This window comes from Apodemus sylvaticus, chromosome 3, assembly GCF_947179515.1.
Source record: "Apodemus sylvaticus chromosome 3, mApoSyl1.1, whole genome shotgun sequence".
Taxonomy (NCBI): domain Eukaryota; kingdom Metazoa; phylum Chordata; class Mammalia; order Rodentia; family Muridae; genus Apodemus; species Apodemus sylvaticus.
The window spans coordinates 73,070,325-73,094,316 of record NC_067474.1 but is presented as its reverse complement, the minus strand read 5'-3'; the positions used below and the strand labels follow the sequence as shown (position 1 = coordinate 73,094,316).

The 23,992-nt window shown below is 45.4% G+C and overlaps 1 protein-coding gene across 2 annotated transcripts in view; it reads left to right on the top strand.

Moving 5' to 3' along the window:
• Susd1 (sushi domain containing 1) overlaps positions 1–23,992 on the top strand; it is a 120,270-nt gene that overhangs the window by 58,792 nt on the left and 37,486 nt on the right. For both annotated transcript variants that reach the window (XM_052176558.1, XM_052176559.1), the window contains exons 8-10: positions 957–1,143; positions 11,459–11,568; positions 14,204–14,396. In XM_052176558.1, the coding sequence (XP_052032518.1) occupies positions 957–1,143; positions 11,459–11,568; positions 14,204–14,396 (490 nt within the window). The remainder of the gene's footprint in view (positions 1–956; positions 1,144–11,458; positions 11,569–14,203; positions 14,397–23,992) is intronic.

The following is a 23,992-nucleotide window of genomic DNA, read 5'->3' as shown; positions in this document are numbered from 1 at the left end:
GGCTTTTCTTCCTTTAGTCACACAAAGTGAAACCATATTTGTTTGCAAATGTACAGTAACAAGCTACAGATAGTGTAACTCATGAAACAGCACAGTTAATCACTTGGTATAAGTTGGTGTAGCATCTTGCTTGAATATGCTAGCCTAGGTGAACTTGGTGCATTTTGTGAGGTTTCATGGCACAGCTCCTTAAACAGAGATTCTTGAAAACACACATCAACATTTCACTTAGGGCCAACACAAAGCTAAGACAAGTTTAGAAGATGCTTTTAACTTCTAGTCATTTAGAAAATAATTATTTTCTCTAGCAGGTCGTAAACACTGTTACCACACAGGTGCTCATAAAGGCAAACCAATGATGCTTCCATAACTAGGGAAACGACAACCAAATCACACCATTTAGCGATGCTGTCTGCCAGCTATATGGTTTCTATGAGAAATATGAAGATGCTTAGTCAGTCTCATTGTTTTCTAGTTCTATTGCCCTGTTTAAAAAGTGGGTATGATTTTTGAGATAGCCGCATATTTTACATCTAGGGTTTGTGCCATCTGACCGAGTGTGATGGTGGGACAGGCGTTGATGTTCCGCATTCTCTTCACTGCCTGGTTCCAAGCACTTGTGCTGTCCTGCCCCAGAGAAAGCCGGAAACATGTGTTGATTTGGCATGAGGACTTCCTTTCCTTGTTGGTCATTTGTGGTCAGAAGAGCAGTGAGTTCTCACTTCTGTCACAGCTTAGGTCTCATTGGTTCCTGGGCTGGTTAGGCCTTGTCCTCAGGTACCTCAGGACAGAGCAGGCCCTCTCTCTCCTCCGTGGTTATTCACCTCCATGGTTACATAGTATCTAAGATGGGGCCCTCAGCTATCTAAGATGGGACCCTCAGCACCAGGCACCATGAAGCCTCGGTTATTCTGCCTGGAGTCATGGTGGATTCTCTTACCTTTCCTCTTCTAAAGATGCGCATTGAAAGACAGCAGTCAGATGCTGTGGAGTCAGTTTATGAGGAGACAATCAATGTGACCACAGACAGCAGGACGCCAGAAGTGTGCCTGCGCCTCCAACAAGGAGCCAATTACACCGTGAGCATTTCTGCGGCCCCTCCCAGGCGCTCTGTGCCCGCCATCCTTGGCTTCCGGACTGCTGGTAGGTGAAGGGAAAGAGGCATTTCATCCTGGGGAATTCTGAGCATAGATGTGGGGAACTAAGAGGGCAGGGCATTTCTGTCGTTGTGGGTGGAGGGGTGAAGCGACTCCTTGGGTGGAACCAGAGCAGGCATAGTAGGGAAACGTCTTATTCTGTTGTGGTCCAGCTGGATGGCGCTGGCGATTGTTTCTCAGCTGAGTCTGGGGGGCAAGTGGGTGGCAACAGAAAGGACATTAGGTGATGACGTCATGGGTTTGCAGGCCTACACGAGAGTAGAGGATCTCACTGCTTATATTTACTAGGAAGCCCAACAGGCCTTTCTTTCCTTTGCTTGAGAAAGAGGAGGAAGAGAGACGCTAGAGGGTTGGCTTCTTATTTACTGTGAGCTGGTCTGGCTGTGGAGTCAGTTAACAGTGGTTAAGTGGGAGCATGAGGCAGCCCTAGGGTGCAGGGGAGTCCACATTGGTTGAAGGGGGGAGTGGACCCAGAGGAGCGTTAAGAAGAACAGGAGCCAGATGCGGTGGTACATGGCTTTAATCCTTGTACTCTGTAGTCAAGTGGGTCTTTGTGAGTTCAAGGCCAACCTAGTCTATATAGCAAGTTCCAGGCTAGCCAGGTCTACATAGTGAAGCTGTGTCTAAAAAGAAGAAGAGGGGGAGGAACGGGGTGGGGGTGGGGGCTGGGATGATGGCTCAGTTAGTAAAGTGCTGTGCACAAAGCATAAAGACCTGAGTTTGGATACCCAGCACCCATGTTAAAAGCCCTGAATAGTCATGCATCAGAAATCTCAGCGCTGGGAGACAGCAAGATGCCTGACCAGCCAGTCCAGCCAAATGAGTGACCTCCAGGCTCAGTGAGAGACCCTTTGTTAAATGTAAGTGATTCAGGATACCCAGGGTTGGCCTCGGGCTCATCTGCACACACATGCAACCACACACACATACAAACAGATACATGTACAAAACCAGGCATGTATGCGAAAAGTAGAAATAGATCACTGCATGTAATTGTCATGGGATTTAAAAAATATTTCACAATTAGAGTAAGTTGCATGAACTTGATGGTCAGGCTGGTGCAGCAAGCCCTTTGCCAATTGCGCTGTCTCCACGGCTCACACAGGTTCTTTTTTGCAGAGACTTCAGGGCCATTGAGACAGCTCAGTGTATAGTGTTTACTCTGCTTGCAGAGGGTCAGTCCCCAACACCCACGTGGCAGCTCACTGCACTGTAACCCCAGTTCCGGGGAAACCTATGTCCTTTTGTGGCCTCTGTGGTCACTCTCATACATGTTGCATGCACAGACACATACACACTAAAGACAAAAAAAATCTTTTTAAAAAAGGATTTGTCTTTAATAATACTTTAAAGATAAACTTTGAGCAGCAGTGGTGACATTTTTATTTGTAACTACTTGTTTGATGTTCCATTAAGAAAAGCTACCTCAGGGGGCTGGAGAGATGGCTCAGTGGGTAAGAGCACTGACTGCTCTTCTAGAGGACCTGAGTTCAATCCCCACAACCACACGGTGGCTCACAACCATCTGTAATGGGATCTGATGCCCTCTTCTGGTATGTGTGAAGATAGCAACAGTATCCTCATATACATAAGATAAATAAATAAATCTTTAAAAAAAAAAAGAAAGAGAAAGAAAAAAAAAAGAAAAGAAAAGCTACCTTAGATATTGCTGTCACCATACAGGGGGGGATGACAACCATCAAGCAGAAATAATAAGACGGTTTGCCTATTGAAATAGTATAAGACCAGCTATGAAGTTAGGCCTCTTAGGATTTTATAATGAATAGAACTTATTTTACCCCGGGTATGTGATGTGAGAAAAAAAAGATAGCCGGGCGGTGGTGGCACACACCTGTAATCCCAGCACTCTGGGAGGTAGAGGCGGGCAGATTTCTGAGTTCGAGGCCAACCTGGTCTACAGAGTGAGTTCCAGGACAGCCAGGGCTATCCAGAGAAATCCTGTCTTGAAAAAGCCAAATCCAAAAAAAAAAAAAAAAAGAAGAAGAAGAAGAAGAAGAAGAAGAAGAAGAAGAAGAAGAAGAAGAAGAAATTGCTCTGTAACTAACTAAGGAAACTGTAGTAATGACCTCCCGTGGGCTTTCAGGGATACGCTTCTTGACGAGGTCATCAAAGGCCTGCAAACATATCTGGCGCTGAGTCCAAATGACAGCGTCCTTACAGATATCTGATTACCCCTCAAGTGCCTTTTCCACTAGGAAAAACACGTGATCTTTGGAATCAGATAGACCCGCTGTTTATCTTGGCTCTGATAGAGTTGTGGTGTTGAAGGTGCAGGGAAGGACGTTGGATTTAAGGAAAATTTATTTTCAATATGTAATGGAGGCAGCAGTCTGCATTAAGATCTTGTAAGCCTCTGAATCAAATTTATCTTTGAAGAAGTACTTATCAGGGAGTTTGTGTTCATTAATGCTGTTTATTAATATTTTCCAGACTTTGGAGTTTGGGATCCAAACTAAAATCAGGCTAAGAAGCATAGGGCATAACTTGGGCTGGGTCTTATGTCTGCACCTCTCTGTTTTGTTGGCAGTTTAAGTGGAAACAGGTTACATTTGCAAGTTAACCTAGCGAGGATAGGGTTTATATGGAGTCACACTGGCTGCAAACAATACCTCGACCTGGGCTCCAGCCTTTATCTTTGCACCATCACAAAGGTCTGTCTCTCCATCCTCCTGGTACTGCACACTGTGTTGTTTGGTTTTATATCAAGGTAATACTAATTCCCCTCTAATGAACAGGGTAGCTGTATACACACACACACACACACACACACACACACACCACATAAACCATACATGTACATCACAAACATACCCTTACAAATACACAGACATATCTCCCACACATGCTACATTAACCATACATGAATGTCATACACATCCACATTATACACATGCCACATAAATTATATACACATACACATGTAAACATATACACACCCTACATACTTATCACACACATACACAATCACACATAAACCATATACATACATATACAGACACACTGTATACACACACATCACACACATAAACATGAAAAGACACAGATCCATCCCATACACATAGAAACACACACATACACAGACATATCACACACAGAGACATATCACACACAGAGAAAGATACATCACAAATACACACACACCACACATAAAAATGCAAACACACACAGGCATATCACATACACATAGAAGGCATGCACACAAACATGCAAACATATACAGATATATCATACACTATATAGACATTACACACACACACACACACACACACACACACACACACACACGCACAATTGTGACTGCTCTGGGTCTGCATCATTCTGTAACAAAAATTTACTCATAGAATCATTAAGTTTTGCCCCTTTAGGAAGTTGGTTTGTTAACACCTCTTGTCAGTTTCTTCCATGACTTTTGTCAGCCCATGTTTTCTAGAATTTTTTTTAATGCGTGTGGGGGTTGTGTGTAGAGAACCTGTCTACTTGTCTGTACATGTAGGTGGGCTGAAGACTGACCCTGACTGTTCCTCTATGTCCCACCTTTTCTGTTGTGTTTGAGACAGGGTCACACTAGGTAGCCCTAGGTGTCCTGGAACTCATTACATAGACAAGGCTGGCCTTAAATTGACTGAGACCCTCCTGCTGGGATGAACTATGCTTAACCACCAACCCCGGTGTCTGTTTATTCTCTTTTCCAGAGAATGGTCTCATGATGTCTAAACTGTATTTTCCCTTTCTACCTACTTAAATCCATTTAATTTTTATTATTTCCTCTCCTTAAGTTGATTTTATTGATACATTTCTAAATGTGTGTGTGTGTGTGTGTGTGTGTGTGTTTGCTTTTGAGACATGGTCTCATGTAGCCCAGGCTATCTTCACACTTACTATGTAGCTGATGCTAACCTTGAACTTCTGATCCTCCTGCCTCCACATCACTGGTGCTGGGGTTATAGATGTGCCATCACACCCAGAACACTTTTAAATTTTGTAACTGCATGCAAAATTCCACACATTCCCACATTTTCCTCTGTAATATTAGCAGTCCCGGAGGCACAGATGTACGTTTTGACAGAATTCCTGAGACGCAGTCATTTTTTCTCTTCTTTGCTCTTAAGGTGTGACTTAATTGCTATGCTGACTTCCTTCTGGCTTAAATAGTTATTTTAAAATGCGCTAATACTTGTTCTCTTTTCTCTTCCTTTCATCAATTGTACAATTGCTGTACTGATTTCCCGTTTAAGAATTAATTAGAATTGTATTATATCACCCAATTAGTGTGATAGATATGCAGGCATACATACATGTCTTAGTTAGGGTTTTACTGCTGTGAAGAGACATCATGACTGTGGCAACTCTTCTGAAGGAGAATACTTATCTGGGACTGTCTTACAGTTCAGAGGTTTAGTCCGTTATCATCTGGCTGCACGTAGGCAGGCATGGTGCTGGAGAGGATGCTGAGTTCTACATCAAGGTCTGCAGGCAGCAGTGGGTGGTGAGAGTGAGACACTGAGCCTGGCTTGGACTCCTCCTCCCTTCACCCTCTTCCCTTTTCCCTCCTCCCTTCACTCTCCTCCCTTCACCCTCTTCTCTTTTCCTTCCTCCCTTCACCCTCCTCCCTTCACCCTCCTCCCTTCACCCTCCTCCCTTCACCCTCCTCCCTTCACCCTCTTCTCTTTTCCTTCCTCCCTTCACCCTCCTCCCTTCACCCTCCTCCCTTCACCCTCCTCTCTTCACCCTCCTCCCTTCACCCTCCCCTCTCCACCAGAATCACAATTACTTCTACAAGGCCTCACCTCCAATAATACCACTCCCTAAGAGTCTCTGGAGGCCATTTTCATTTAAACCACCACAATTCATGCATGTGTATTTAAATTAGTATAAGTAGTTACCCGGTTCCTTATAACACTTCATACATAGTTTGTTTGGGGTTTGTTTCTCATCTCCTGTCTCTTCCTCTAATCTCCTTGCCCTGCCTCCAGCCTTTGAAAAAAAAAGAGAGAGAGATTTATTTGTTTTTATTTTATATGTTGGATCCTCTGGAGCGGGAGTTACAGAAGGTTGCGAGGCATCTGATGTGAGCCCCTCAGAAGAGCAGGAAGGACTCTTGACAGCTGGCCTATCTGTTCGGCCTTTTCTTTTTAATAGTTACACTGTAATGTTAATTACTTTGGCCTCATTACATTTTAACATCCTTTGAGGATCTTACTGGCACCTTGTGGCCTTTCCTGCTTGGTCGGGCTGTCTTCAGTGCAGTGGGTGGGGAGCGAGCTGTGTTATTAGATCAAGCAAGATTTGATCTAATGTTGAGCTAAGGTTGTGTAGCTTTCCATTTTTCTCCTTTTCTCCTGTAGAGGCTAATCGGGTTCTGCATGATTTGATGCTGGAGTTTTCAATATGCCTGACATATGGGTGGATTCTCTCACTAACACTCTGTCTGCCCAGCGTCTGCCTTCCATTACCTGTGGATGCAGTACTCACTTCCTCAATTCTTTGTGTTGGCATAACATGTTGTTAACTATCCTCAGAAGCTGACTGGATGAGGCTACCATGACAGCTCTGGGAGTCAGAACACACAAAACCTTCTTGGAGAAAGGCCGGTGTTTGAGGGAAGGGCCGGTGTTTGAGAGGATAAGCGAACAGACTTCTGTTATTGCTTCCTGGGTGATGAATTCCTTTCCAGTATTGTTTTCTTTTTTTCATGCCACGTTCCTGTGTCTTTTGTCTTTTCTTTTCTTTTCTTTTCTTTTTTCTTTTCTTTTTATTGGTTCCACTGCTTTCTGTTTTCAGTGGCTCAGACAATACAGATCTCGTCTTTCTTCTACAGCTGCCCGAATCTTTAAAAGAACCTATTTGGGCGTGTCTCCCTGATCACCAGTGTTAAGGCCCAGCTGTGTTGACTTCTCTCTGAGGAAGGAGCTCACAGCTGTCCACCGCTGTATTTCTTACCCTCCTTTCCTTAGGCCGTTGATCTGGTCAGTCTAACGTTTTCGTTTTGTTTCACACTGCTTGTAGCAATGTTTTCCCACAGTCTTTTAACCTGAGGTGTGTGTTTTAATCGGTGCAGTGTTAACCGCCCGCCAATCTTTCTAAGCTCACTTCTCTGTTTCTTCTTCCATTTCTGCTCCCTGGGTGTCTAGAAGATGGTTTCTATTTTTTCTCACTGTGGAAATGGGGTCCTTTCTAAGCTCACAGTTATCTGAGAGTGTCTTTTGTCACCTTCCCTGTGAATAAAGCTTTGAGTGGAGATTGATTCTTGAATTTAAGAATTCTGTACACATCACCTTGGCTTTGGGATGTAATGCTTTAGTGGAGGGAGGAACCACTGAAGAGGAAGTGAACCTTGGGTCTCCCACAAGCTCAGCTTGGGCCCCAGCATCCAGCCACACCTCAGGCTCCCCTGCCCCGTTCCTAATCCTATAAGGCAATCTGATTTTCACTGTGGACACCAAAAAAGCTCCCTTCAGCAGGAGAGCTAAGCCTTTAGTCATCTGTTCACACACATGGTAGTGTTGGCTGACAACATGGTAAGAACTGGTTGCAGTCTGACAGTAAAGGAGCCTTCTCATAAGCTAGTGTGTAGGGCCCGCCCCAGGGGATTTTGATCTGTCCACACGTTAGGAATGGTTTTCTTCACCAAGTCTCCACCTCGGATGGTTACTTTTTCTACCCCGCCCCCTTTCTTTCTCCCCCCAATACATCTACGTGGAACTCCGCGCTCTCTCCTTTAAATGTTCTTGTCCTTTTCCCTCTGCCTTCTGAGAATGTGTGCCATGCCTACTGTAAACATGTGTGTACGTGTGTGTACACATTGCATGTACACATTGCATGTACACACGTGTATAAACATGCGTGTGTGTGCGTGTGTATGTGTGTCTATAATGTACTGTAAGTTCTGTTGTGCACTTTCATCTCTGTGAGGAGCGTGTGGCGAAATCTCAGCTAGTTCTCTTTTATTTCTGCCTCTCAACATATCCTTCTTCTCAATACATTCTTCTTTCATTATAACCATTTTGGATGTTTTTAAGAAATTATTATTGAAAGTAATGAACGAGAACTGCTTAATCTTACTACCATATTGCTTTGGAAAAAAATCAGAAAACCAAACCCCTGGTCCCTATACACACACCTTCCTCTCCTTCCCTTCGTTGACTTCTCCTGGGAAAACAGAGCTCTGCCTAGGCTGGTGCTTCCTCACAGGGTCATAGCCTCTGACCTCATTTTTCACTGGATTATATTAATGTGCTTGTCTCTGCCCTCTCAGTGAAGGACCCGCCAATGCTTGGGTGGGCCAGCCTCCTTGGAGGAGCAGATGTGGGAAGCCCACCTCCCTTTCTGAGTACCTTGTTCTGTTGACCTGTGAAGCTGCCTCAGGCCAGCTCGGCTGTGCCCGGCTTCATGACAACCTCCTGACGTCCCAGAGCCAAGCTGTCCTGTCAAGCCAGAATTTTGTTCCGTGGAGCTATCTAGCCCTGAGGTCTCCACTTAGACCATCTTTCTTGTTGCTGATCCCCAGAGTGCTAAGGAATGACCACTGGTACTCGCCATAGTAGCGAATACACCTTTTGTCCTGGCTGCCTCTCAGAATTGCTAGGTGAGTCTATGTCACGACACCCAGAATGTGCCTGATCTCAGGTGATCTCCAAAGCTAAGCAAGGCAGGGCCTGGTTAGTACTTAGATGAGCAGGTGGCTTTTAAAATACTCCCCACAGATGTCCACGTACCATTTAGAGGTGTTGTCTGTGTGGTTCTGATGTGCGGTTAGATTTGGGGGCTGACTGTGCCTCCACAGGGACATTCATTACGGACTTGTCCTGTGACCTGTCTGGCTTCCTCCACAGCTCAAGTTCTCTAGTTCGCCCTTTGAATTTGGAGACCGTGCTCACGTGCTGGAAGGCAGGCTGGGCTGCTCCGAGCCTCCCCGCAGCCCCGGCTCTTTCACCCTGTGCTAAGTGTAGATGCCCTCATGTGTCTGCCTCCCAGATGGCAACCAACCTTTCCTTCCAACCCAGATGCAAATTTTGACCCATTTTTAGTTATTCTCAGTCACTTCTGTCAGGAGTGGGTGTGGGAAGTAGAAGCCAGATGCCTTCATTCCCAGCACTGTCTTCCTCTGAACTCAGTCTGTAATGGCTATAGCACACAAAAATTGTCTCGAGTGGGAACCTGCAGCTAGCAGCTCTGCTTGCTTTCTGTCTGTGTACACTCATAGACATTATGTGTCGTTTCTTCCGTACATTTCGTACATGGATACATTTGCCGTTCCTCAAAATCCTACAGCTGCCCCCCCCCCCATATCCTTGTGAAAACTTTAAACACTGTGAAGATAAAGGAGATATGACAGGCCTTGAAATCCTTAGAACCGTATTTATACATTTTCCCGTTGCAGTCGGGAATATTGTCTCACGGCTAATTGTCTTGTGCTGCATATGTTAGCAGCCTTGAAAATGCTTTAGGCAATCCTGATTTTGACTGGAAATAATTTGCCATTATCATGAATACTTCTTAGGTGACACAGACTCTTATGGGAGACTTACATAGTAAACATGATTGTAAAAAAAAGTCTCCCTGACAGAGGTTTGAACTTTTGTTTGGGGCTTTGGATGTAGCTCAGAGGAGAGAATGGTTTGGACCTGTGAGCTTGTGAGTTCCATCACCAAAACCTGTGGACCTTGTGAGTTCCATCACCAAAACCATAGAAAGAAAAACAAGCAAGCAATCTACCCTTTTCATTGCTAGAAAAGGTGAAAGCTTATTCATTAGGGCTTTTGCTTTTCCTTAGAAATTGCTTTGTTACCCCAGACTCGAGGGGGTGCTTTAACTCATCCTGGGGAGCCTCTTCTTTTGATGGCATTAAGAAAATAAAGGCTTGCAGAGATGTTCCTCTGCAGGGGGGTGACTTTTTCCATATAATGGCCGGAACAAGCCTGCCTCCTGGTTGTTAATTACCTTAGCTGTGTTCTAAGCAGCTGAAGGATTGCTGTCTGCTCTGAGAGCAGCAGCCTTAGCATCCATGTTCCAGTCATTTTCTGTTGGAAAGCCCCAGCCCTGAGGCCCTAACTCAGAGTTTTACGCACCATTTCCCGCATTCTCAAGGTGTCTGTCCACAGATACGCTTCAGGACATTTTATTATGGCCCATCTAAGTACAACTGACTGTCTACAAAGGTCACAGCTTTATGGTAACGTTTCCATATCTCACTCAGTTCTCCCATCTGCCCATGATGTAAGAAAGCAAGCTGAATACCTTGATTTCACAAGTGAGAAAATCTAGGTTTAGAAGAAACCCTTACTTGTCCAAGTTTATACAACTCAGGAGTTTTTCTAGGTATGGTGGTGCATGTTCATAATTCCAGGACCCAAGAGGCAGAGGAAGAAGGATTATGAGGAAGAGGCTAGCCTGGGTTACATAGCAAGTTGAAGGAGGCCTGGGCTATAAAGTGAAATCCTGTCTCAAAAATCAAAACCAGGGCTGGAGAGACTCTGTGGTTAGGAGCTTTGCTGCTCTTGCAGTTTGGGTCCCAGCACTCACATGGCAGCTCACACCCCTCTGTAACTCCAGTTCCCACAGACCTGATGCTCTCTTCTGGCCTCCAGGGGCATCAGGCAGGCTTGGTACATAGACAAAACACTCATAAAATGAAAATAAAGAAATCGTAAAACACAAACCCCAAACAAATGAAAGATCATAGTTGGGTTGGTAAAGTGCTTACTGTGTAAGTGTGAGGATGAGGTCCGTCCCTGTAGCCACAGAAACCTCCCAGGAGCAATGGTGCCTTGGAAAATTTCCGAGACCGATAGTGGTGCACACCTGCAATCCTGGCACTGGGGAGGCAGAGACAGGAGGATCCTGGGTGCTTGCTGTCTAGCAAAGTCAGCAGACTCCAGATTCAGTGAGAGACCCTGTCTCAAAGAATAAGGTGGAGAGCAATTGAGAACACACACACACACAGAGATGTTCACACATACACACGTCATGTTCACACATGCATATGCACAGTCATACATGCACATGCACAGGCATGTGCATACACAGACACACATGCACACACATATGCTTAATGCTTGTACACTCAGGTACACACACACACACACACACACATTCAAATAAAAACAAACTGTAGAGCTAGTGCCTGAGCCTAAGTGTGTAAAACCAAAACTAAGTGTGTGCTCTTTGTGTTAACCACCCTATACCGGCCTTTGAGAATGTTCCAGCTACACTTATATTCAACCATGATCTATCTATCTGCTTGGTGATGCAACCTTTTTATATGTTCTCTTGTCTTCTAGAAGATGGCCTCTTAGAAGACGATGGAATTTTCAATGTTTCAGTATTTAATGAAACCTGTTTGAAGCTGAGCACACACTCTAGGAAAGCTGGATCAGAACAAACGTACCAAGTAAGATGACCCCTTATTCTCTTATCTCTTACAGCATTGGTCGTTTAAAAACCAGGACTGACCCACCCCATCTGGGCATGCCTTATTCGCTCCTTCAGCGTCTCTCTTGCTCTTAACCCCTGAAGGAAATCTTATTAAACACATCTTTTCCATGAGCTGTGACTCTTCTTTGCAGAGCACGCACCCAAACTCTGGGGTATGTCCTGGCGGCAAGTCTATGTTAAAATATCTTTCGTAAACTCCCAACTCTGCTTACAAAATGTGTGAGCTGTCTGCAGTGGAAAATCCAGAATATGTAAAGACTCCTAGTAGGGCGACTGTCTGCACTGTTTGTGGCCGCTCTTTCTAGGAATGGGTACATGTTAGACTGCTGCGAGGAGAAACTAAGTTGGCGAAGGTTCTGTGGACTTGATGGTTTCTATCGTTTTTCCTGACACACTTACATGTGAACGCATCTATCTTAGTTTGCCTTCAGATGCACGTACTAGGTGTCTATTACTAAGAAGTTCATTTAGCTTTAGTTCCCTTCTCTACCAAAACTCAAATCAAAAGCAAATTTAAGAAGGAATTTAAATTTACTGGATTTACTTTGGTGTCATTTTTAGTGCCTAGAAACTCAGGCCGAGTGTGATAAAGTGAAAATTAGTTATTCATTCAGTAAACATTTAGCAAAAGAATATCATATATCATATATTATGACCTGAGAGTTTCAATTCAAACAAATAGGAATGTACAAATAAACAGCAACTGTAATGGGCCTTCGATAAAAATGCAAAAATAATGGGATGGGTGTGTGTGTGTGTGTGTCTGAATGCCCACATGCACATTCACTCCTAAGTGTAATTTTTAAAATATTTATTTATGCTTTATCTTAATGTGCATGTTTTGTCTGCATGTTTGCTTGTGCACCATGTATGTGCCTTATGTCTATGGAGGCTGGGAGTAGAGTGTGGATTTCCAGATGGTTGTGGGTTACCATATCCACGCTGGGAATTGAACCCAGGTCTTCTGCAAGAGGCAGTGCTCTTAAGTGCTGAGCCACCTCACTACTTCTCCCCAACAAGGTGTAATTTTTAAGAAGCAAAACCCACATCATATCATAGAAAATGCATAAGGGGTTAGCTGAAGTAAGGTGAAGAAGGGGGGTGTGGGCATGTCCTTGGAACAGTGGCTGACCGGAAGGCAAAGAGGAGCAGGGGGGAGGGAGGGAGGGAGGGAGGGAGGGAGGGAGGGGAAATCCTATAGGGGCCCGAGAGAACCTTGCCTTTTGCTTTGAATTTGAATGCCTGTGAGGAGCTGCTGGAGGATTGTAAGCGGGTGAGCATTTAAGTTTCCATATTGGAAAACTAGAAACTGAAAGATAGCTTAGAAAGGAGACACTTTCAAGGACCCAAATAGTTTATTTTATGATTAAAATGTTTTTTCAAATTAGTACTGAAGGAGTTCTGTTATTGCTAGCAAACACTTGGCTAAGAAAACAAATGATTCTTGGGGTTGGGAAGACGGCTCAGTTAGTAATGTTTTTGCCACCCCAAGTGTGAGGCTGAGTCTGGACCCCATCCCCACCTAAAGAGCCAGGTACAGTTGTGTGCAGAGACAGGAGGGTTCTTGGGCTGCTGGCCAGTCAGGCTAGCTGAATCCATGAGCTCAGGGTTCAGTGAGAAGACATCCAGCCTCTGGCATCTATGTGCAGGCACACACATACACACCCTAAACCAATTGAAGAGTTGACTGGAAAAATAAACTGAACTTTTAACATGTCAGAGATCCATTTATGTAATGTATGGAACATAGTTAAGTCCACTGGAGAAAAGTGGGCATTTGAAAGCTGTCCACATGTGAGACTACACACACCGTTGATATTGCATATGAATACGTTATCCTTTATCAGTACGTGGTCCAGAAGAACAGGGCACTGTGAGATCTCGTGCTCAGCTCCCCTGGTAATGCTTTCTAGACCCTGGAGCACTCTGTGGAACAGAGTGGATGACGTTCATAGCCTTGAATGCAAGGAACTCAAGTTTTGATGATCTCTCTCTACGGGTATCCAAACTATCCAAGAGAAGTGGAAGGCTTGGTGAGTGACAAGCCTTATGAGCCAGTTGTCCAGTCTTGGGTGGTCTGTGAGGATGGCTCAGTGACTGAATGTAATGGTGGAGTGTGGAGAACCCATGATGTGAGCGAGCTTCGTTAAACTCAGTTTCACCAGACATACTGTACTGGTTGGTAACGTTTGATCCTGTTATCCTGGGATCTTCATAGGAGCGCTTCCCCTGTGACTCACTGTTGCTTGAGCGGCAGGATTCAGACCACAGTATGTAGGATGCCTCCACAAGCACCGGCTTTGACCAGTTCTGATGGGAAGGGAGGCAATCTCTTTCACTTGAGTGGACAGCAAGGGGTTGCTTTAGAACAGCAACCTTCCATCTTGTTTATTCCTGTCTGTCATTGGTTATGCAATCAAAACTGGGTAGGACAGCTGCAGGAGCTTTGACTTTGCAAAGGCTGCCCTTGGTTTAGCTCACTGGCACCTTAAAGGTAATCCTACAAAGATTAACAGAAGGAGGTTTCTTGACAGTCTAGAAATCTGCCAGCCGGCAGGAGGCTAACGCAGCACTCTCTTTCCGTCTGACAGGTGGAGGTTCTGGGGCAGAGATGGTATCTAGAGAGCTTCTGTCATGCTACTTTCTTTAACGTCACAACGAGAGACCGAGCTCCTGAGGTGTGTTTAGATCTGTACCCCGGGACTGATTACACGATAAACATCACCCTTCTGAGACCCACTGAGCCTCGCTCCACACAGATAACCTTAACAACCTCAGTGACAGGTAGGCACGGATGCCTTTCTGTTTTGTACCTGGGGACAACAAATTAGGTATGAGGGTTGACTGGCACGATTGGGGGAGCACAAAGGATGGGATCAAGAGCCCTGTGTTCTAGTTCTCACAAACTACCAGCTTTGTCTGGTATTCCGGATGCTTGAATCTTACCAATCAGTCCTTTTGTACAGCGTTTTGACTTCTAGGGGGTCCAGGCAAGGAGACTATGTGGAGATTCCAGGCAACCCTAGAGTGGGAATTCTGTAAGGTTTCTGTCCCTCATTTCAAATCCAAAATGGCTCTTTATCTCCTTCCTCAGCATCTTTGTGACAAGTTGGCTCACGCACAGCTGCTTCTGTTCCTTTAGATTCATGAAACCCCATATATTTCATTTATGCAATTTATATTACATCCTCATGTTTTTTGCATAGTTGAGAAATCATATATTTTCAAACTCATGTTTTTAGAGTTCTTTTCCACAGCCTTAAGGGCTGTCCTGAAGATCCCAGCATTTACCATTTTGCTGAGACATTAGCCACACCTTCGCCTCCTAGACTTGTGCTGTCTCTGATCATTATGGAGGCATTAATATTAACAGGGAGAACATTCCTCAGAAAAGGAACATAAAATATGTACCTCATGCCCACAGCAGCCATTGGCACCATGGAGGCCCACGCCTGCTGGCCCTGTCCTAGGGGCAGGAGCCATGTCATTCTGTCCCTACCAAGGCCATGCCAGACCCGGTAATCTTCCAGAAGACAGAAATGTTATCTCTGCTGCATTGGGCATTGGCTAAATCAAGAGGGTTCACAGCTGGGCCACCCAGGAGCATGGTCACATGCAAAGAATACGTTGTTACAGTCTATCACAGTATGAGATGAACTAGAGAGCATCAGAGTTAGAGGAGGCAGGAGGTCCCTCCCTGCCCCTGCTCACAGGAAGCTGGGGTCTGAGGGTTAGAAAAGTGACTGAGCCCAGGATCCAAACTGGGGAGAGCAGCAGCCCTAAGTCCCAGATTGTTCATTGGCTGAGCCTTTGTGTCCAAGTTCTACACGGGTGATTTGGAAGGAGTCCAAGTTCCAGCCTGTAGAAGAGGATTTTTAAAACCACTATTTTGTGCTAGATCAGTGATTTGACTCCTCTGCTCCTGCATAATGGTATATTAAAAACTGTTTCCAGCCGGATGGCGGTGGCACATGCCTGTAATCCGAGCACTCTGGGAGGCAGAGGTAGGCAGATTTCTTGAGTTCGAGGCCAGTCTGGTCTACAGAGTGAGTTCCAGCACAGCCAGGGCTCTACAGAGAAATCCTGTCTTGGGGTGGGGGTGGGGGGTTGGGAGGATGGGGGGTTGGGGGTAGTGGGGGGTGGGGGGGTGGGAAACAAATTCAAAAAACAAAAAAAAAAACCCAACCTGTTTCGGGTGGTGGCCGTGCACGCCTTTAATCCCAGCACTTGGGAGGCAGAGGCAGGTGGATTTCTGAGTTCAAGGCCAGCCTGGTCTCCAGAGTGAGTTCCAGGACAACCAAGGCTACACAGAGAAACCCTGTCTCAAAAAACACCAAAACAAAAAAACAAAAACAAAGAACAAACAAACAAACAAAAAACTGTTTCATGTCTCTTGGATCTTTTATTATTGTATCTGCAACAGTCTGACTCAGAATAGGGTATAATGGCACTCCTTGGTTCTCCTTGGAAAAACAAAAACAATGAACTTCTCCTTTGTGGACTTTCCTGGAAGCCATATAGAGGCCAGTGATGTTAACTACATACACAGCTCCCAGCTAGTGCTGAGGGACACAGGGTCTTCATCTGTCCCTCCCTCCCTGCCTTCCTGCCTGCCTGCCTCCCTCCCTCCCCCTCTCCTTTCTTTTTTTCCTTGGAGAACCCACCCACTCAGGACTTGATACAAACCGGGCAAGCATTCTGCCACTGAACCACACTGCCAGGGCCCTTCTACCGTTTCTTTAGTTCTCTGGGTTTAGCAGTACAGTTCCAGGGCTTCCCCTCTAGAGGGGCTGCAAAATGAAGGGTCTGCCCGTGCCTGGTCAGGACCCCCTGTTTCCTGTTTACTTTTGCTCCTAATAGGCCAGGGAGTGGGCAGTTTGGCTTTTGCACCTGAGAGACTGTAATGCTCAAGACATTAGTGCATTTCTGTCCGTCTCGTCTCCCGTGTTGGCACAGGAGAGGTCTTAGGCACAAGCTCACAGGCTCCATCCCAGAAGTTCTGAGTCAGAATGCACAGGTGCGCGCCAAGGGTCTGCCCAGCTGATTCCTCCAGTCCACTTGGATAGTATTGTTTTAGCCACATACAACTTAGCTACTCCTGGCTAGTTACAAGGTCCAAGCAGGCAATGAGAAGGGAGGGAGTTAGAGAAGAAGAGGAGAGATAGCTAAAATAATTCTATAGTTCATATCCAAGAAACTAGTGTGCTAAACCTTGACCTGATCAATACATTTTTTTCCTGATAACCAAATACCCACTTCCTCTATTCCTGCATTCCCAACTTAGAAACCCTGTGCTGTGTGACCTGCTTCGGAAGCTCTTGCCTTCAATTAGGTTATAGCCAGTGTATACACTTTTTGTAGTGAGAAACTGAATCTGAATTTTCCTTTCCACGTGGAATTACAAGGATTAATAGACAAAGTATTGTCCTTACTGTTGTGGGCAATTCCCGGGATGACCCTCAATACAGATCAGAGTGTGGTCATTTTAGAGAAGATTTAAATATAATGGGCTTATCTAGCCAGACTTGGGCTGAACAGCAGACAGTAGTGGGCAGATAACCTATTACCTACTTTTTGGAGGCCGGGGCTGCACGAAGTTACGGCAGTCTGCCGAGATCAGCATTTGTACCATGTTTGCTCAGTAACCCGTAACACAGGAACTCCGTGCAACAGGAAATGTGACCCAAGGAATAGAACTTCCTGACAGTCGGGTCTGGTATTTACTGTTCCTTGAGGCTGAATGAGTAGGGAATTGTCTTTGCTTTTGTGGAGTATGGCAAGGAAGTGACCACCCTTCACACACTTTAGCTTGGGAACTGACCTCTGGGATAATGAACATCAGGGGCTTGAACACAATTACTGCTATCATCCCAGGAGTCCGCGTTAGGAAAGCAGTTCACAGTGCCTAGTTATATCCTTACAGTTTGTTTATTTCAGCATCAGAATTCTGTGATCTAAACAGCAGGCCAGTCGGAAAGGGAGGCAAGACGTTGTCTGTAGGATTTTTAACACTTCTGTCTTTTCACAAGTGTGTTCTGCCCTGGACATGAGGTGGGGATTTCTGCTTCCAGGGTGTCCCATCAATAGGACAATGTGTGGGCAGCACTTCACAGGAACTTTGTAAGGCTGTTTTCATGTATTGCCTCTGAACATGGGTTGGGTCTGAAAAGTCACATTAGAAATGACTGCTCTGTGTAGATCTGGCTTAAGCAGGTGATTAAAGTCACTCTTAGGTGTGACTGCAGTAATACTGTTTCTTTCAACTTGAGATCTGGTGCATGCGTGAACCCAAGTCCCCAGGTGGCTGGTCTGTGTCCCTGGTGAGTGACACAGGCTTCTGATTAGTGACTGCTGCTCTCTAGTTTGGAGAGGACCTGCCTAGGCAGCGCCATGGACCCCGGTTCATCTCTGTGATGTGGTTGCATACTGATAGCCTGGAAGTTTTCATGGTAACCAGATACTAAATTTATCTGAAGAAATGTTTTCATAATATAACCCAAAACTCTCACCTTTGAACCCTCATAGTTTCTTTAACTTAAGCTACTTGGAAACTATCTGGATAGATCTAGGTAATAGAAATGAGAGCAATTATAAAAACCATAGCTTTAATTCAGCATGGTAGATTTTTTTTTAAACCATTCTTTCTGGCAATATCTGGATAGCAACACTATCTTTCTTTAGGCTGCTTCTAATCAGAGACCTGAAGGCCGTGCCACATGGATGTTTAAGACCACGCTTCTTCCCCTTCAGCAGTTGTGCACGTTTGCAGCACGAGCTGGATAAAAGTTGAGGAACGTTAAGGAGGCGGGGCTGACATTCTTCCAGGGGATGAAACTCTAGAAGTGTATTTCTAACCTCATCCCACTGAGAAGTGCTTCCTTTAACCCCCATCCTTTCTGTTTAGTTCCTTGAACGGAGGGGTGGAGAATTTTTCCTTTATCCTTAAAATGTAATCATTGTGATTGGAGAAGTTTCGAGATTATTCTGACTCAGACTTCTTAGGTACCTAGACTATCCTTTCAATATTTATATTCGAGTATGCTTTTGATTTTTGTAACATTATCTTGAACTATACTTTTAAATATTATGTCTCAATGTCCCCCCCCTTTGGGGACCCTGGTTATGCATACGTTGGACCTTTTGTCTATATTTTACTTTTGACCTTTTGTATTGTTTTGTTGTTGTCGGTTTGGGGTTTTTAGATCTCATTTTAGGATAGGCCTTTATTTATTTTTTATGTTTAATTTTATGCTTTGCATATGTATTTTATTCTGTTTTTTAATTTATTTATATTTCAAGTGTTATCCCCTTGTCTAGTTTCCTCCTCTCCCAGAAACCTCCTATATCATCCCCCCTCCTCCTGCTTCTATGAGGGTGTTCCTCCACCCACTCCCACCTCCCCGCCCTCGATTCCCCTACACTGGAGCATCTATCGAACTTTCATAGGACCAAGGACCTCTCCTCCCATTGATGTCTGACAAGCCCATCCTCTGCTACATATGCAGCCAGAGCCATGTGTACTCCTTGGTTGGTGGCTTAGTCCCTGGGAGCTCTGGGGGGTTCTGGTTGGTTGATATTGATAAGTTCTTAGGATAGGTCTTTAATTCCAGCTCCTGGAGGCAGAGTCAGGCAGATATATGTGAGTTTGAGGCTAGTCTGGTCTAGTGAGTTCCAGACCAGCCAGGACTATGTAGTCAGACCCTGTCTTGCAAAGAAAAATCTCATTTTACTTTTAAATTTTCTCTACTACTTTTATTAATTTTTATTCAAATCCATTCTTTCATAGACATCAGGAAATTCGGCTTTTAATTTCAACAACAGTTCATCCTTTTCTTTCATTTATTTTCTGGATTCAGACACTTCTTTTTCAGTCCCTTCCTGCTTTATGTCTATCTCTGTTCTTAGTTTTAATTTTCTGACCAGAGATATTTTCTATGTATCCTCAAACTATTATTTATTGTGTTGATTTTTCCTCATTTGTGGGTTTTCAAAACAATAGTTTGCCCAAGCTGCAAGGTTTTGTTCATAGAACCTTGTTTTGAGAGGACACTGGCCTGCAGAGGTAGCTAACCAGATTCCCGGGTTAGGAGCGCCCTCTTCCGTCAAGGGGTGAACTGCAGCTGCTGTAAAGCATTTTTGTTTTGTTTTGTTTTGTTTTGTTTTGTTTTGTTTTGTTTTGTTTTGTTTTGTTTTGTTTTGTTTTGTTCTTTGGTTGAACGCGAATCTAGTTTAGGGCTTTTCTGCTGCGTGCGATCTTGCACTAATGTTCACATTTCTTCCTATCGACCCTAAGTCTCTACGACTCCAAGGACACGTGTGCTCGGTTCTTCCTTCTTCGCCTTTTTTTTGCCAGGAGCAGTGACTTCCTCCGCGGCTCCCCAGCACCATGACGTGTCCTGCTTTTTCCCCTCTGTAGCCACTGTTGTGGTCACACTGGTCTGTCCCCATGTTTTCACTCTGAAAGTGGCGACTTTAGCTCCCTGCCTTCCACACAGATGTCTGTACAAACATCTCTCAACTTGTAGAAAGTTGAGAGAACTTGGCTGGAATTTGATACTTTTTGTTTGTTTGCTTGTTTGTCTGTTAATGGTGCTTTTACGATTGCTGTGTTCTTTTGCTTTCTAGTTAGTGTGACAGCTGTGGGCGTGTGTTTGTGGTGGGTGCACCTGTGTGTGGCGGGAAGCGTGTTCAGCTGTGTGTGTGCCTGTGCAGACCAGGCTGGTGTGGTTGTCTGCTCTCCACCTTGTGTTTTGAGACAGTTCACTGTTTAGGATTCCGGGGACCTTCTGAAATCGTGAGCGCCAGTTTCGGTGAGCAGCCCGCCTTCAGAATCCACCTCACAGTCCTGGCATTGCAGATAAAAGCTACTGCTCCTGGCTTTTACACGGGCTCTGGGGACGTGAACTCAGGGCGATGCCAACTCAGTACACACCTCATCCACCGAGCCACGTTCCCAGCCCAGCAACACTGTTCTCAGGTGGTTGTCTCTGCTCCTCCATTTGACCTGAAGAATATTTTGGAGAATAGGTAGAAAGATTCAGATTTGAGGGGACCATGGTTTTCCTCAGCTCGAGTAGAACTCTGATCGCTGTGTTCTAAGTGCTGCCTTTTTCTCTTGTGTCTTACTGGTTCAAATCTTTCCACCTGGCCCCTCCCCCTTCTCTTCTGTACTTCATATATGACTTCCTTTTTCTGTAAGTTTTCTTCTTTCTGGATTCCCATGGTTGATTTCAGGTGTTTTGGCAGTGTTCCCCTGGAACCAGACTGTCTAAATTCAAATTGGATACGTTTGAGTAAGTGACTTAACCCGCAGGTGCCTTAGTTATCTCAGCGGTGACTGTGGAACTGGTAGTACTTACGTCATGGGCTTGTGATAGCACTGGGGGGTTAATTCATGTGGAAAACCAGTCTGTGTGTGACGAGCTCTATCTGTAAAATGCTTCGCATTACTTAACTTTATCTAAAGACACGAGTTATATGCTCCTTTCTGCCTCTGCTACACTCATATAGTGAATGACTCCCCCTCTCCCCAGTCAAATCCATGTTAAGGGCTCATCTTAAAGTGTTTGGCTGTTGCTGTGATGAAACACTCTGGCCAAAGCAATTGAAGAGAGGCAGGCTTTATTCCGGCTCCAGTAGGGTGCAGTCCATCATGGCGGTAAAGTCAGGGCAGCTGAGGCTTGAAGCAGCTGCGCACATCCCATCAACAACCCAGCACAGAGAGGGCTGGATGCACACGACTGCCCCTCAGTTTACCTGCTCCGTTCTATGCAGTACGCCCTACCCGTGGAGTGGCCCTGCCTGCAGTTAAGATGGGGCTTGCTTCCCATTTCAGTTAACCCAATCAAGACAGCCGCTCACAGGCATGCCCAGTAGCTAGCTAATCCCTCCCTCAGCCAGTCTCCAGGCCAGACCCTGTCACGTGGACAATGAGCTCCAACCATCACCAAGGAGAAACCACGCCCTATAGCACTTCCGGTCCACTGGGGTAATGTCAGGTGCTTGGCTCTCCTTGTTGCTGATGGCTTAATTAAATGGCCAAGACCTCTGTGCTCGGTCATTGGGAGCACAACCCTCTGCCGCCCCCCGCCCACCAGAGCTCCCAGTTCTTTGTGGGGTACTGGGGTACTGCTGAGCGGAGGGAGAGGAAGAAATGCTGATGTTACTCAGAGCCCTTCTCCCACAGTAAGAAGGAAAAGCAAAGTTCCAACGAGTCTGAACTAAGAGCCAGATTTTTGTTTCCTGTGAAACAGTCTTGCAGGTCTGGTTTTTCAGCTCCATTAGTAGATTAGATAGACCCGGTGGGTGGGGAAAGAGAGAATGGCGAGGTGGCCAGGGACCAGAGGCTTCAAGGAGCACATAAACAGCGCTTCCAGTAGCAATGATGGGGCATCTTGCTAGAATATTTTATTCCACCTTATTTTATTTTGTCTTTGCAATGTTCTTATAGACACACTTTCTTACCAGTTAATTCATTGTTTTTGAGAGGATAAAAATCCATCCCATGGTTTAAAAGTGTCTAGTTTATTAATTTTCATATTATTGTAGGATATTGAATTTCCCCTTCAAAAATGTTATTAATATGCATGGTATAGTATGTCTTACTGGATTTCAGATATTCATTTCCACGTTTTGACATCTGTGAACTCTTGTTTTGTTTTTGTTTTTGTTTTCCTCTCTGTAGCCCTGTCTGTCCTGGAACTGACTCTGTAGATCAGACTGGCCTCGAACTCAGAAATATGCCTGCCTCTGCCTCCCAAGAGCTGGGATTGAAGGCCACCATTGCCTGGCATCTGTGATCTCTCAAGTTGCCTTGCCGTCAGGCATCTCTCTGCTGTGACCTTGTCTTTGCCCATGTACACCTCAAATTGGTCCTAACTTCCAGTGTCACCTGCTGCTTATACTGTCATTCTAAGTTCTGGGGCCTTCTCTGTGCTCCTCACAGAGGTTCTTGGTGAAAGAGATAGCCTTTGTGTCTAAACTGTTGATTGGTCATAGAGGAAAATGGGTGCACACCACCTCCTCAGGGTGGACCAGAGATTGAATGCCTTTTGCAGGAACCAATGTCCAGGAAGGAAGGCTTATTGGCTGAACCTTCAGGGCCTCTAGATACCTCATTAGCATGAACTCTGTTCTGGGAATCTTGGTAAGGAGCAGGGAGATGCCTACTGTCCTCAGAGGGCGCCGGGGTCTCTGAACCCACTCAGCCTTACCAAGTTTCCTGGCACGGTCCACTGTGCCTCACAGGAGAAGCTGGAAAATATGGGGTGCTGTTTAAAGAAATACTGGGCTGGGGGTGTAACTCCATCCTAGAGTGATTGCTTACTGGACAGAAGACCCTGGGTTCCATCCTTAGTAACACATACACACACACACACACACACACACACACACACACACACGAAGGATAGAGGGAGAAGGAAGGAAGGAAGAAGGAAGGGAAGGGTGGGTGGGTGGGTGGCAGGTGGTCCTGGGTTCTATACACAAGCAGAATGGGCAGCAGCATCCTTCCATGGCCTCTGCATCAGCTCCTGGCTCCAGGTTCTCCCCCTTTTTTGTTCTTGTCCTGACTTCCTTCAGTGATGAACAGTGGTCTGGAAGTGGATCTGGAGCCAGATAAACCGTTTTCTCCCTATATTAGTCAAGGTTCGTTAGAATCGCTTCAAGGCTATGGTGTAACCAATCCAACAGTGGCAGGCTAGGAACAGAAAGTCCAAGAATCCAGCATTGTTCAGTTCACGAGGCTGGAAGTCGCAGTAGATGTTGGAATCCCAAAGAAGTAGACACTAATGTCAGTGAAGGGATAGACTTGCCTGCAGGCGGGAGCAAGCCGGCAGACAGAAAAAGCATCCTTCTTAGCAGAAGGTGTGGCTCAGATTAAAGGTGTGTCTTCCTGCCTCAAGATCCTAATTAAAGACTTGTGTCTTCCTGCCTCAAGACCCAGATCAAAGACCTTTCTGCCTCAAAGGTCCAGACCAGAAGTGGCCTCATCCACTTCAACCCAAGAAAAAAAAAAATCTCTCACAGGTGGACCCTCCATTTCTGGATTGCAGTTCATTCCAGATGTAGTCAACTTGACAACCAAGAACAGCCATCGCTCTCCTAAACTTGCCTTCTGGTCATAGTGTTCCACTGCAGTAGTAGGAATCCTAACTAGGACACTGCGCTAGCTGCTTTTCTGTTGCTATGATAAAACACCATGACCAAGGCAGCTGATGGAAGAGTTTATTTGGGCTCATGTGTGCCGAGGGGGAGGAGTCTGCCTGACAGGGAGGTACGGCAGGAAGCTGCAGGCATACATAGTAGCCGGAGCAGGAAGCTAAGAACTCACATCTTCAAAAGCAAGCTGCAAGCGGGGAGAGGAAACTGGAATTGGCCCA